The sequence below is a fragment of the Gossypium hirsutum genome, chromosome A11 (genome assembly GCF_007990345.1).
Source record: "Gossypium hirsutum isolate 1008001.06 chromosome A11, Gossypium_hirsutum_v2.1, whole genome shotgun sequence".
NCBI lineage: Eukaryota > Viridiplantae > Streptophyta > Magnoliopsida > Malvales > Malvaceae > Gossypium > Gossypium hirsutum.
This window is the reverse complement of record NC_053434.1, coordinates 26,120,842-26,136,187: the sequence shown is the minus strand read 5'-3', so window position 1 is coordinate 26,136,187 and position 15,346 is coordinate 26,120,842. Positions and strand designations below refer to the sequence as shown.

The following is a 15,346-nucleotide window of genomic DNA, read 5'->3' as shown; positions in this document are numbered from 1 at the left end:
AGATTGAAAATAGTTATCAGCAACAAAAACAGATCAAATGAGTTTCTGAATAGGTACCCTTGAAGTAACATACAATTCAAGGGCAATGAAAATGCTCAAAATCACATCAACCATGAAAACAAGCAAGCTTTATATGATTATGTATCATATAGTAGTTGAGGAAATAAAAGTACCTCAATATAAAGGAATAAACTGAGGGTTTAACATAGAGATGTTTAGCTAGGTACCAGGAAATCAAATATGAGGTACATGATAAAAAGTTCCTCAAAAACATGATAAGGTAGCACTAATAATTATCACCATCAAGCAGAAGTACTACTAGTAGCCATATGTTTTGTCACAGCCTGCTGAAGCTCTTCTTTCTTTGCACCAACCACTTTTTCAACAGCCTTTCCTTCCTTCAGGAACAAGAAAGTTGGCATAGCATCCACATCCCATTCAGCAGCAACCTCCTGAAAACAAAATGAAAAAAAAAACAATCAATTCGACAGACATTTTCGCTTCTTAGTTGCGGATTCTAACTCTGCATCTGCATTACCTTCAGTTCATCCACATCCACCTTAAGAAACATAACATTAGGAAACTTCTTGGCCAGTTCAGCCAGAAAGGGTGAAATAAAACGGCAGGGTCCACACCATGAAGCAGTGAAATCAACCACCACCTGCATTTACCATGTAAGTACAAATTCACATAACGTTTGTGAAGAAGCTAAAGTTATAAAAAAAGATGAAAAAGTTAATGGAGAAGAGTAAAAATCAAAGAACAAACATCAACGTCACCATTAAAATACGACATTGATTTGTCATCACCATCACCAGCTACTAACCTTAAATTTCATTAATGTCACTCACATGTATCATATTGCTCTGTTACTACAGCATACTGTCCTTCAGAACTTTTAATTGGAAAAGTGTTACAAAATCTATAACAAAATTTCCCTAGAAACAAACACATCAAAATTTCCTAGTTTTAACATGTGAAATTGACTAACTAATATTGTATTAACCGAGAATTTTTAAAATAAAATAAAAATAGAAGAAGAAGCTTCAGCATCAACAGAAAATGGCTTTAGTGTTTAAGAGGCTTCAACTTTACGGATCGTGGAATTTTTTGAATAGAAAAATCTAGATTTATACATATAAAACAACCAAATCATAAATATAATATTATATGAAGCAAACGACAACAGATCTGACACATTATCTGAAACATTAAAAATAATCATAAATCTAACACTAAATATATTGGGGGGGGGGGGAAGGGATTCATTAAAATAAAATTACCAGCTTTTTGGATTGGCCTCCCTTTTGAAGTTGCTCCTTCCATGAATCAAGGGTGTGGCAACTGATTACTTGACCTTCCTCTGCTGCCATTTTTGGTTAGATATTCAAAGCTCTGCTTTTTCTTTTTGCTTAAAAAAAATGTATTCTCTGCGGCTCTATTTACAAATAAATAAGCAAACTGAGGTTTTGATTTTGGCAATGGGCAATAGACCTAGATTTGGTTCTAATTATGATCTTGCCATTATTGTACGAGGAGGGTTGTACCCATACGGATATATATTCCCATTCAACACGTTTGGTTTTATCTTCGAGATTTTTACGGTTACGTCTTTATACGCTTTAGTGTTTCAAGTTCAACCATTAGATTAGACAGAATTGTTGAGCTAGTCAATAATATTGATATAAAGTTTGCAAGCCCATTAAAAATCTATATTTATATTATTATTTAAAATTTAAATGATGAGATCAATATGTATAAAACTTCTAACTTCAGCACAATGCATTTTCTATTTATTGTATATTATTTTCAAATGCTTACTTATGTTTTAAATATATAATTTTTAGATACATACGTATATGCCTAATTGCCTACGATAGAATTTCTAGATTAAATCACTATGAAAAACTACATAAAAATATAATACAACACAAAGAGTAACATAAACACAGCCCCGTTATTAAAATATACACAAAACGAATTTTTAAGGTGTGAAAAATTATATACAAGTTTGCAATACCCTTAAAGCACGAAAATAACACAAACATGAACATAACACCAGAAATAACATGAATCCATGACACTAAAATATATGGAAAAGAAGCATGAACATAAGATGAGGTAAATGTTTGATACTAATTAAAACAAAAAAACATCATCACAAATAATATTAAATCCATATATAAATGGATCAAAATCTTAAATTTTAGAAATATTAAGATATTTTGAATACATAAAAAATATTACAACAATATATCAATGTTACAAGCCAATTTGACTTAGGATTTGCAAATGGTCCGCTAAAAGAGATTGTCAGTATTGAAAATTAAAACTATACTTTGTAAATGAAATATTCCATCTTTATCGACTCCATCAATGTCACATACAAAAATTGACATATCCCTTCATTCTTTGCATTGGTTTCTGGTAAAAGCTACAAATAGATCAAGTTCTTGAAACAGTAAGTACCGAGAAGGAACCAACCAACAAGAAGGAATACAAGGAGGGCCAACAGAGACAGGTATGTTGTGCCACCAAACACTAGTCCAATACTGGATACGACAACAAATGGCAAGTAAGATCGCAAAACTGCTGTTTTGTTCACCCACCGACCATTGATGAAGATGAGAACAGCAAGGTTAACTACATTCCACCCACCCGAATGAAAGCCTAACCTGTTCAGGTTGTTTACTACAAATGAATGGCAGTTGCAAGTGAAAAGGTTGTATGGCCGATGTTGGAACTCTTGAATGCCCTTTTCTAGTGCATCATCCCATGTTAATGCCTCTCTCAGATCGTCATGTTGGTATTCTTGATCTCCTTTCAGTGCTGATGAATGATATGAAATGCTGCATTCCTAGCAAAAAGCTCCAAAGTTTACACATAAATGAGGAAGAATTATTTTTCTTTAGTAGATATGCACTAATTCCCGTCGTGGGCGCTATTCTTACTTATCAATACTCAAAATTTGTACTCTAAAATCTACCAAACCAATGTGCATCCATGAATTAGATTCGGTGACACAAACTATTTCCCGTCATTTACACAAGGCTTAGCTACCAATACTCAAAAATGTTTTGCCAAAAAATCTACCAAGTGCATTCACAAATTATTAAAAAGCACAGGATATTGCATTTTGCAGGCTTTACAGTTCTTTCCTATAAAAGACCCGTGAAAAGTAAAGCACAATAACCCAATCAAATCCAAATTAGCAACAATTGGACTAATAAATCCTCCCTTTGAATTCTTAATCAAGTTGAAAAATGTCATCTCATCCTTTCCCCAGTTACAACTTACTTGGAAGTGAAATTTGAGAACAAGCGGAAATTGATGGAGCCAAAAAAAAAGAGAAGGTGGAAGATGAACGTATATAAATACCTTATCTTTGTTAATTTGGATATAGCGAGCTACTGCCCCGAAAGCGAAATCGTCAATAGAGACACAACTCGGACCTGCAAAGTCTAGAATAACTCCATCTTCTCTGCAAATGCCAATGTGGCCAATGAAAGGAATCAGCCATGAAGTAATAGGAAGAGGCGTCCAAACAATGCAGTATGGGAAACGCTCCCTTCTTGGATCAATTTGCATACCACCTTCCACCATAATCGACCGGTGATCATAATCTACTTGTTCTTCCATTGCCAAATTTTCCTAACTGCAGTCTTTTTTCAGAAAATCCACATCAATTATTCCTACAAGGATTTAAATTTAGTGATAAAAATCTACATAAATCATCTACTGAATCGAACGAAAGAAAGGAAACGCGCGAAAAATGAGGAACTGGTAAATCATGATTGATTCGAAAATTGAGAATTAAATAAGCGGAAACAGATGTAAAAGAGAGATTAAAACGAACCTTAGTCGGCAGAGAGAAACGCAGATACACCGGAGAGTCGAGGAATCGGCTGCCCCAGCAATGGGTCAAAGAGGGATTTGGTTTCTCGGGAATTCCTGCAGTACGATTTCATATGTTATCAAGTAAAGATTAATTCCGCCAAAACATACCTAAAATATATATATATAAATTGGTTGCCATATTTTAAAATGTTGAACTAAATCTTAATAAATTTTAAAATATTTTAATTAAAAATTAAAAATTATTAATATTGTATCAATAAAATGATTATATTGTAAATATATTTTTTTATTTCTGATATGAATAATTTAATTTAATGTATTAAAAAGAAAATAATAATAATCAGTGATTGAGATTTGATATTCGTAAAACATATTATACATCATAGCATAAAAAAGATGAAATAATATATTAAACTTTTAAATAAAGTTAGGTTTTAGGACTAATATTTTATTTCACTCTAAAATAATATTATTTCCTCAATGCGCATGATAGTTTAACATACGTATTACAGACACCATTTTTCTCATCTTTTTTTTATTTGAAATCTTTCATCCAATGTAATTTTGTTTTCTGATTAATTTGTGAGTTCTTTTTTATAGACGGGGTTGTGCCTAGATTTTGAGGATGGTGAATTTGGGGTTATTTACTAAAAAAAAAAGTCCTTTTATATCATTATTTATCGAAATAGGCCTATTTTTTGAATATTTATCGAAATGAGTCATTTCCCCCAAAAGCGCGTCCACATCAACGCGATGTGTCAGCAAAACGCGTCTCTAGGGGAGCGTTTTGTCTACGTCAGCACAAAACGCTTCCTTGATGGCGCGCTTTGTGCTGATGTGGACAAAATGCTCCCCCAGGGACGCGTTTTGTCCCGCCCCCAACAGTCACTTGACCGTTTGAACTCCAACGGTAAAAAAAAAACTATAAAAGGCCCCTCCCCCCTTTCATTTTTTCACACAATAGTCCTTTCACAATTCTCTCTAAATTTCTCCAAATTCTCTCAAATTTCTTTCAATTTTTGTCAAAACTCTCTTTAATTTTTGCAAAAAAGCTTTGTTTTAATTTTTTGAATTAGTTTTATTTTTTAAATTACAAAAATATTTGATCGTGTTCACAATGACTCGAGAATTAATTCGTCTCGATAGGAAACACATCTTCGTCGATCAAATGACAATGGTAAGTGATAAGTTTAATTAATTTTTGAATAGTATTTAATTTTTTTTTCATTTATGCAATTTTAATTAATATTTATTTTATAATTTTTTTATAACAGTCTGTAGATCGGGTGTTGCAATACTATATCCGTAATATGTCTGGTCCTCCATCGCCGTTGATAGAGAATTACCTGTGGGACGTGGGTTTTTAGCACATGGTCACGATAGGCCGGGGGTGCAAGTTGGACCCGAAACTAATTAGTGCGTTGAAAGAGAGGTAGATACCCGAGACGCACACTTTCCATCTTCCATGCGGAGAGTGTACTATCACTCTGGAAGACGTGAAATTGCAATTGGGATTGCCGATCGATGGGTACGCAGTCACCAGGTCCGCTTAATCTGCTAATTGGGGAGCCGTATGCTACGAGCTTTTGGGTGTTATTCTGGATAATATTAACGGAGGTCAGATCAAGATGGGCTGGTTACGGGACACATTTTCAGAGCCGGATAATGATTCGACTAAATTAGAAAGAATACGATATGCTCGGGCATACATTCTTGAGATGATTAGAGGTTATCTGATATCGGACTTGTCACGAAACCACGTACATCTGAGATGGCTACTGAAACTCGTTGATTTTATAGCAGTAGGTGAATTAAGTTAGGGGTCTACCATGTTAGTAACATTGTATGGCACGGTTTCGCTTTCCATTTTTACGTCCTCGAGTGAACCACCCATATACATTCCCATTAATAACGAGATAAATTTTATATTAGATTTTACAATTATTACGTAAATTTAAAATATAATTGTATGCTAAAAAATTATTTAATTAGGTGGTATCATTCGGCGAGTTATGTTAGAATACCCACATCTCTTGAAGATATACGTCTTCTATTAGACCAACGGTCGGAAGCACAAGTAAGTATTAAATAAAATATATATACATAATAAAATAGTCGTTTCGTATTTAGTACTTAGTATTTAGTATTTATTATTTAGTATTTAGTATTACGTATATAACTAATATTTTTATCATGTTCATATAGTTTCAATGGATACCATACGAGGATCCAGCAATTCGGGCAGTAATTCCGGATGAATTTTTTCAAAATCCGAACATTTGGCATGTGAAGGTCCAATTGGTCAACTATGCTATCGTGGAGATTGCACCAGTTAGATTAAGTATTACGACAATTTGAATTCCGACAATCGATTCCCGTGGCACTTGAGGTGCTCGATGATGAGCACAAAGTTGACTTACGGCTATTGAATACGGATTGACTGAGACAGTGGTTAGAATATATCAAAATATGGAAAAATTGGTATGACTATATACCTACTTGGGAACCGATCATCGTTCTTGAGTTAGCATGCATGCCGGAATACATGCCATGGTTTAGGATCCATGACAAGACATATTTATTGTCGGAAGAGGAGAGGCGACGGCAAATTCTTGTGCAAAGGGAACAACGGGGCCCTTTAAATTCAAGAAGAATGGATGACGACGCGGACCCATCAGCAGCGCCCACATAATCACCGGGCCCATCAGCAGCGCCCACATAATCACCGGGCCCATCAGCAGCGCCCACACTGCCACCTGGCCCAACACTTCAACCGACGACACCCATATCACAATCTTTTCAAATTATGCCAGGTACGTATCCTAGCCCTTATATGTATCGTAACCCTTTTATGTTTCCTTTTTCCAGTCCTATGGCAGGTTGGAATGCATGGCCCGGTTCATCTCCGTTCCCAATTACTCCAAGTCAACCGCTGATCAATAGGCCGCCATCGCATGAGGGATCACACGAGGTGCCATCAGTGAGCTCTTCTTTTTACCATTCCCCATTGACTTACGAGATTCAAACACCTCCACTATGGGTGATGCAAACACCTCCAATCCCCTACAATCAGATCCCCTGCCGGAGGAACCACAATCCCCACCACAGCAACAACAATCCCCGCCGGAAGCTGAACCAAGGTGGAATTTAGCGCGTAACCGTCGACGACCCCTATGTCACACTGATTTCGACCGGCACCAACATTGACTTTTTTTAATTTTATTAAAATTAATGTTCTTTTAAATTAGACAATATTTTTTATTATTTTTATATTTAATTTTTTATATAGTTTCAATTAATAAAATAAAAGTTGTTTTTAATATTTTAATTGTACTTTACTTTTTTTAAATTTTATTAAAATAAATATTCTTTTAAATTAGACAATATTTTTTATTATTTTTATATTTAATTTTTATATAGTTTCAATTAATAAAATAAAAGTTGTTTTTAATATTTTAATTGTACTTTACTTTTTTTTAATTTTATTAAAAATAAATGTTCTTTTAAATTAACCAATATTTTTTTTATTATTTTTATATTTAATTTTTATATAGTTTCAATTAATAAAATAAAAGTTGTTTTCAATATTTTAATTGTACTTTACTTTTTTAGTTTTATTAAAATAAATGTTCTTTTAAATTAGCCAATATTTTTTATTATTTTTATATTAATTTTTATATAGTTTCAATTAATAAAATAAAAGTTGTTTTTAATATTTTAATTGTACTTCACTTTTTTTAATTTTATTAAAATAAATGTTCTTTTAAATTAGCCAATATTTTTATTATTTTTATATATATATTTTTTATATAGTTTCAATTAATAAAATAAAAGTTATTTTTAATACTTTAATCGTACTTTACTTTTTTTTAATTTTATTAAAATAAATATTCTTTTAAATTAGCCAATATTTTTATTATTTTTATATCTATTTTTATATAGTTTTAATTAATAAAATAAAAGTTGTTTTTAATATTTTAATTGTATTTTACTTTTTTTAAAATTTTAATACAATAAATATTCTTTTAAATTAGTCAATAATTTTCATTAGAATAAATATTATTTTGAATACGGTAAATTTTTAATATTTTTGATATTTTTAATAAAACATAAATAATGCAACATAATTTTATTACAACAACTATCAGTTATTCCGATTTGGACATGATCGAGTTATATGGCCTGGGTTCCTACACAATTTGCACAACCTCTGTTGGTTTGTTGTTTCTCGGATATCCATATTGTTAGGTATTCTAGTTGAGCAAGGTCGACCCTTTGGTTTGCGACGCAATTCTTTATCCGGTAACAGCTTAAACGGAGCAAGCTATACAGACGACCACTTACGTTCATCTGGGATCAGTGGGAATACGTGTCTCCACACATTATACATGTATTCTATTTTGTACACTTGGTCGACATACGTCATGGGATCTAGATGGAGATTCTGACAAGCTGCAATTACATGAGCGCATGGATAACATAGTGCGTCAAACCTCCCACAGTCGCAAGTCCTATTTCTCAAATGTACACGATATTGCCCGCCAATAATACCTTGATTCGGTCTGTCAAACTCCGTCACACGAAACCATAAGTTGTTGCGATCTTGACACACTATGTGCATGGTGTTGCCTCGTGTCTTCGCCTTGTTAATCTCTCGAAATACCTTCGCGCACCATACATGACCTCCCTGCATTTGGCCTTTATAACTCACTGCTCGCTTTGGAAATAGTACCACTAAACAAAAATATGTCTCTCGCACAACGACTATTATCGGCAAATGACGCGTTCCTTTTAGAATAGAATTTATGCATTTAGCCAGGTTTGAGGTCATATGACCATATCGTAGGCCGCCGTCGTATGCTTGTGTCCACTGTTCGAAAGGTATGTTATAAAGGTAGTTTGCGCCTTCTTCGTTAACTGAACGCAAAACCGTTAACATCTCATAAAAATGATCCTTACTTATCTCATACCCTGCTAATATAAGTTGATAGCGAAAATTACATACCACTCTTCCATTTAGAATAAATTGAATATTACAAACGAAATTATATTAATAGAGATTAAATATTCATGTTGGTCACTTGTTGTTTTTCACTTGTTGATCGATATTTCCCATAGTAGTTGGATGCAATGTGCCTTAGGCAATACCGATGGTGTCATCGATGTCATTAGCTTCCTTGTCGCTCAATTGCGGCTACTATTCCAGTGCCCCGATCCGATATAATGCATATATCAGGTTGGGGGCAGACATGCCTCCTTAACCTAGAAAAAAAGAAATCTCAATCATCAGCAAACTCCCTCGGTGTTATTGCAAATGCAATTGGAATGATTCTCCCACTGCTATCCAGTGCCACAACTAGTAATAGTCGATGGGTATATCTACCATACATAAAGGTACAAGTTAATTTGTACCAATGGCTTGCAGTATATAAATGCGTCCCGACATTGCTTAAAGTTCCAGAATAGACGCTTGAACATTTGGCATCCACGGAGCAATCAGTCATTGTAGTATGCAGGTGCCGTTTCAAGGTCTATTATGCAACTTGAGACATATCTCTCTAGCACCTAACACCACTGCCACACTTCATTATATGAAGCGTCCCACCTACCATGCATTTTTTCCAATGCCTTCTGCTTAACTATCCAAACCTTGCAGAAAGAGGGCGTGTACTTCAATTGGCTACGAATATTAGCAATTAAGACTGGTATTGAAGTCTTCGGATCCGCCTTCACCGTCGGTAGTATTAAGCTAGCTAACATATCTGAATCCATCTTGGGATGATATTGTGAAACACCTGTCAACGAAGTATGTTAAATAATACAATATTACATAATAACAATATTATTCAAGAACCTAAACACTTAGTGATACTTTACCGCCAACACATGTATATGGACCTTTGTACTTTTTTATCTCCCACAAGCCTATCATTTTCCTCAATGAGACCATGATTTTCCATGAACATGTACCATCTGTCACAGTACACTTGGCCTCAAACTTATCGGATTTGGATTTAACTACGTTGTAGTTAACCCCATTAATGATACTATGTTGTTTTAATGCACCAAAAAAACTATCTTTATTGGAAAACTCCCTACCAACTTCTATTTCACCCGAATCTAATAACGAACTTGTATGGTCATGCCTTCTGTGTGGTAGATCTGAAAACTCCAACGCATCATCTTGAGATAGATCGACATTATGCATGTGGGTTGGAGGTGAGTACGCCCTGAATCGCGGATCTTCTTCTTCTTCATCTGAACTCCCTTCAACATATTCAGGTATGGTTGGAACAGGCTCCGATTCAAAAAATAATCCAACTTCTGCACCATTAGGGCTGGGATATCGAGGTGGATCCACATCGGACTCATCATCTGACCCACCATCATCTGCAACGATCGAGGTCCCCTTACAGGTGGATGTCGTAGGGAGTACATTATCCCTTCTTCTGGACATTTCATAAAGTCCCCAATCTGATGTGGATTGCCAACCACTAGAAGTTGATGTCATTCCCCAGTACCTATTTCCAATATCAAACATCGACCCACCGAGGCACATGTCCCATCCACCAATGAAGCGTCGTGCAAGGGTTGTGTATTCTATACTGCTACCAAACATAGGCGCTTTCATGTTTTGCCACCCACTAACGGAGTATTGGGCAGGGGTTGTGTATTCCTCTTAAACAACATTAGATGTTGAAGTCGCAAATGCATCATTTGGCGATGAAAATTATACATATAACTCAAGATAGGGTGATCCACTAGCAAGATGAGTCTGCACCATTGCCTCCAAGCTACGAGGACCTTTGATGTCGAATGAGTCATATCTCACGGGATCAATCGAAGTACAAAATTGATACTTACAAAACTTTCATTGGCGTCATTCCGAAGATTTTACGCCTAATTCTTTTACAAAGTTCTGTCAAATCTATGTTCTAGTTAAAAAACCAGTCGCACTGTGTTCTCTGATAAAAAAAACGTTGTTCTCAGTGCCACAGGCCTCACCATCATAGTAAATAATAACACTAATACATTCACTCATCTTCAGTTTCTATTTTACTTTAGCCTCAATTTCTCTTGCTGTAACTTATGCAACCTGAGAATGAAATTTGACTTGTTTATAGTCTAAGGCTTTTTCAGATACTACTATAGCAATAAATCGTCCACGTGGGAGTTTTTTTCCGTAATTTTGCTGATAGTGCATCCTGCTTGAAGCGTTTTGACACTATTTTTTTCAGAAACATCTTCTCAAAATTATTTTTTCAAATACTACTGTAGCAAAAAAGCGTCCATGTGAGAGTTTTTTTCCGTAATTTTGTAGACAGTCCATCCTTCTTGAAGCGTTTTTGACACTATTTGTTTAGAAACATCTTCTCAAAATTATTTTTTCAGATACTACTGTAGCAAAAGAGCGTCCACATAGGAGCTTTTTTCCGTAATTATTAGTTAATTTAATTAATAAACCCTACAAGCCCTAAACCCTAATTTAATTAAATTTTTTAATTTAATAGTTAATTTAATTAATTAACCCTTAACCCTAATTTAATTAATTTTTCTCTTAAAACACACTAAAACCCTAAACCCTAAAAACCTTAACCCTAAAAAATCAGGACAAAATGCGTCCCTAGGAAAACATTTGTCCACGTCAGCACAAAGCAAACTCTCAAGGAAGCGCTTTGTGCTGACGTGGACAAAACGCTCCCCAGAGAAGCGTTTTGCTAACACGTCCCCTGACTTCGCGCTGACGTGGACGCGTTTTCGGGGAAAATGGCCATTTCCGGTAAATAATAAAAAATAGGCCCATTTCAGTAAATAATGATATAAAAGGGCTTTTTTTAGTAAATTGCCGGTGAATTTGAGCATATGAGAGGGTTAAATCATGAATGAATTTACTTTTCCTACTTTCAAATCAAATGGTGCTGTACATGGAATGAGGGAAGCCCCAATGCCAGCTGCTGAGTGCTGATGGTTGTTGCGAAATTTAATTATAATTTTTTAAAAATTAAAATATAATTTTTCTCATTTATTTTATAAATTTTAAAAGATTATTTTTTTATTACATTAATTTATTATTTTAAAGAAGATTAAACAAACAATATTTTAATTTTGGGCTCGAAATCGCCTGCCTGCCATTAAATTTGGCCCTAAAGAGATTGACGATGGAGTTATGTGAATAGGAAAGCTCCTATTAGACGTGTATAATCGGTTAATTGATCGGTTAATTGACTCGAATTACCGTTAATTGACTCAAATTACTATTAATTGAATTAATCGATCCTTTTAAATTTTTAACCGTTAATCGAACTAAAATTTTTCAAAAACAATTAACCGAATCGAACTTTTTCAGTTAATTCACTTGGTTAACTGAATTAATCGAAATATATATATATTTTTATTTTTAGTTAAAATAATTATAAAACATATAAACAATTAACTGAATTAACCGACCGGTTAATTTATACTTCCAAAAAATTAACCAAACCGGCCGACCTCTGATTGAATACTTATATATTATAATATTATTTATTAAGTTCTATTAATTCGATTAACCGACCGATTTCAAACCGAGTTAACTGTTAATCAAACTTCTAAAAAATTGTTAACTGACCCCGATCAAATTAATTTGATTAACCGATCAATTAATCAAATTCAATCAATTAACCGAATTAATTCTATTTTATCCAAAATTTACGCCCCTAACTTCAATTGCTCGATTCTTTTCTCTCACATGGAGAAAGATGAGAAGATAATTATGGAATCCACTATTGATGTGATTGAAGAAGGTTGATCTCAATGGGTTAATGCTTTAGTTGGCTAATTTCTAGGGAAGTTACCCAACTTTAGCTTATTTCCGAAAATGACTAACCACTAACCTACCATAAAACAATGTTGGAGCTATTGATATTTGGTTTCTTGACTTTTTTTTTATAAAAATGACCCTAAAGTTTGATTAATTACGAAAGTGATCCATTTTTCTGATTATACATGTAAATGATCTGAAACTTACAATAAAAATTGATGGAGTCAAAGAGTTTGACACTGCCAACATATCACATCAACAAACCCAATAAAAAAATTATTGTTTTGGTGGTGCCATTATGTAAAATTGCATCATCTATATAAATATAAAAAAAATACTACTAATTCTAAAAAAAAGGGCTTTAAAAAACAAATTTTTTTTGGTGGAGCCGAAGAGTTTGGCCAACCACTTTTCAATGTGTCAATGTAAATTTTTTTATTTTAGAACTATAAAAAAAATTATTAGTGGAGCTATTCTAAATGGCATCACAACTTTATTACAGTTTTTTTTAAATGTGTGTTTTTTAATTTAAAATTTTTAAAAAGTAATATTTTTTTACAAATAAACTCTTTTTCATTTTTTTAGTCAATTCAATCCTTACTTTCTTTTTCTTTCTCTTTTTTCCCAAATTTTCTTTATTTTTTAATCCTTTGTTTTTTGATTTCTGTTAAAAATGTCCCTTATCAATCTTTCTTTAAAAATGTCCCTTTGATTTTCTTAATTTCACATTACATAAATTATTTACATGAAAATTATATTTTACAAAATAACTATCAATTTACATAATTCAAAAATTATATTTTACAAAATATAACTTTACATTTAAAACATTCTAAAATAGTTTCACTTAATTTACAATATATAATTTTACAACACGAGCAAATTTCTCAATACTGAAAAAAAAAATTAAACAATTTTGTTCAAGACCGAGAACATTGTGTATTACAAACAAAAAATAATTAAACACTTTTGTTCAATACCGGAAACATTGTGTCTTACCAATTGAAAAATAAATCGTTTGACCGTAATAGGAGCGACTTTCTCAATGCTATTATCTTGTAGCTCAGATGCTGCCCATATTGATGATCTCACTCATGCGGTTCGATTTAGGATTCCTTGAAACCTTTAAACATCTTGTTGACACAGGGAATCCCAAATAATCCACTCATTGGCTGCATAACCAATTTGAACTCGTTATCGTCCTACCACAGTCAACGAAAAGACTTACATAACCAATTTGAACTGATTACTGAATAAATTACTGGCAACTGAAAATAACCATTAAATTTACTGGTGTCGAAGCTCCACTAGATTATTGTTAAACAAAACATGCCTTTAAATTAAAAAATATACTAAATAAACAAAAAGACAGATACATAAAAAAAACACTCATCATCTCTTTCTCATTTATCCTCTAACAAAATATAAGTAAACAAGTTTTTTTCTTCAACTTAGATTAATCTGCCATTGGGAGTTATATATACCAATTTGGTCACGCCAAAAAGAATGACTCCACCAAATAAAATATTATTTTTTATATTTAAATTAAAAAATATTTAAAAGAATTTAAAAAAAGGTAGAGAGCCAACAAGGAAACATTTTTGTAGTTTTTAAAATTTTAAAAAAATTTACATGTTAAAAAGTGGTGGTGCCAAACTCTTTGGCTCCACCATTTTTTACTATAGATTTCAGGTCATTTACTTGTATAATTAGAAAAGTAAATCATTTTCATAACTAATCAAACTTTTAGGTCATTTTTATAAAAAATGTAGGTTTTATTAAGTTTAGTTTATACTTAATAAAAATTTGGGTAAATTATATAGATAGTCATCCAACTATCAAATTTTTTTTTTATTTTAGGTAGTCAAAATAAAAAGTTTACAATTTAATAACTTATGTTATATAGTTAAATCATTTTGCTCACTCTTGTTAAAATTAAAAACGACAAGCTAACGTGAGTACGTGACAGTTAAAAATCAATATAATAAATTTAGTTATCTACTTTTACTTATTATATCAATTTAGTCATAATTTTAAAAAAAATTAACTCTCAAAATTTACAAATGATCTCAATTTGATCCCAATTCTAAAAAATTCAAAAAAATACATAAATATTTTCTAAAAAATATATAATAATAAATTTAAAAATCATATAAAAATAAAAATGTTGTTCACAACAAATAATAATATATAAAATTTAAAAAATATATAAAAATAAATAAATATTTTCAAAAAGTATAATAATAAATTTAAATTTTATATTAATATTGTTATAAAATAAAAAGAGATGGGGAAAATAAAGAACAAAGAAAATATGAAAGCAATAGAGAATGTATTTTATTGATCAAAAGAGGCGATTACAATGTTTCATCAGAGTTTCTATTTATAGGCATAAGAAGTATAATTGAAGTAGAGATCTAATTCTAATAACTATTAGAATTTAAAATATATTAAAACTTTATCTTGATCATGATGGACATCCACTTAATAAGATATTCATAAAAAATATTAATATTAAATAAAATAAAAATATCTCACCCCCACCATTCTCTCTCCCTCTTTGCTATTCCAACTGCAAATTAAGGAACATAAAATTAGCTTTTGCAAATTACCTCCAACTCAGAATAAGAGTTACAAGAGTCATCCCCGGCTGAAAATAACCTGCTCCAAATCTTACCACTTTTCCAT

The 15,346-nt window shown here is 32.4% G+C and overlaps 2 protein-coding genes across 3 annotated transcripts; both read right to left on the bottom strand.

Moving 5' to 3' along the window:
* Nucleotides 1–113: 113 nt before the first annotated feature.
* On the bottom strand, nucleotides 114–1,584 carry LOC107896797 (thioredoxin H-type). Its single transcript, XM_016822079.2, has 3 exons — nucleotides 1,284–1,584; nucleotides 539–661; nucleotides 114–452 (listed from the first exon to the last, which is right to left on the bottom strand). Exons 1-3 carry the CDS (start codon nucleotides 1,371–1,373, stop codon nucleotides 303–305), a joined length of 363 nt encoding a protein of 120 aa, XP_016677568.1. The 5' UTR covers nucleotides 1,374–1,584; the 3' UTR covers nucleotides 114–302.
* Nucleotides 1,585–2,338: 754 nt separating this feature from the next.
* Nucleotides 2,339–4,019, bottom strand: LOC107896808 (protein RTE1-HOMOLOG). Of its 2 annotated transcripts, none has more exons than XM_016822088.2 (3): nucleotides 3,857–4,019; nucleotides 3,379–3,692; nucleotides 2,339–2,857 (listed from the first exon to the last, which is right to left on the bottom strand). In XM_016822088.2, the coding sequence occupies exons 2-3, from the start codon at nucleotides 3,637–3,639 to the stop codon at nucleotides 2,435–2,437; spliced, it is 684 nt and encodes a 227-aa protein (XP_016677577.1). In that variant the 5' UTR covers nucleotides 3,640–3,692; nucleotides 3,857–4,019; the 3' UTR covers nucleotides 2,339–2,434. The 2 variants fall into 2 exon arrangements, with proteins under 2 accessions (XP_016677577.1, XP_016677585.1); XM_016822096.2 differs by having other exon boundaries at nucleotides 3,379–3,662; nucleotides 3,857–4,006.
* Nucleotides 4,020–15,346: the final 11,327 nt, after the last annotated feature.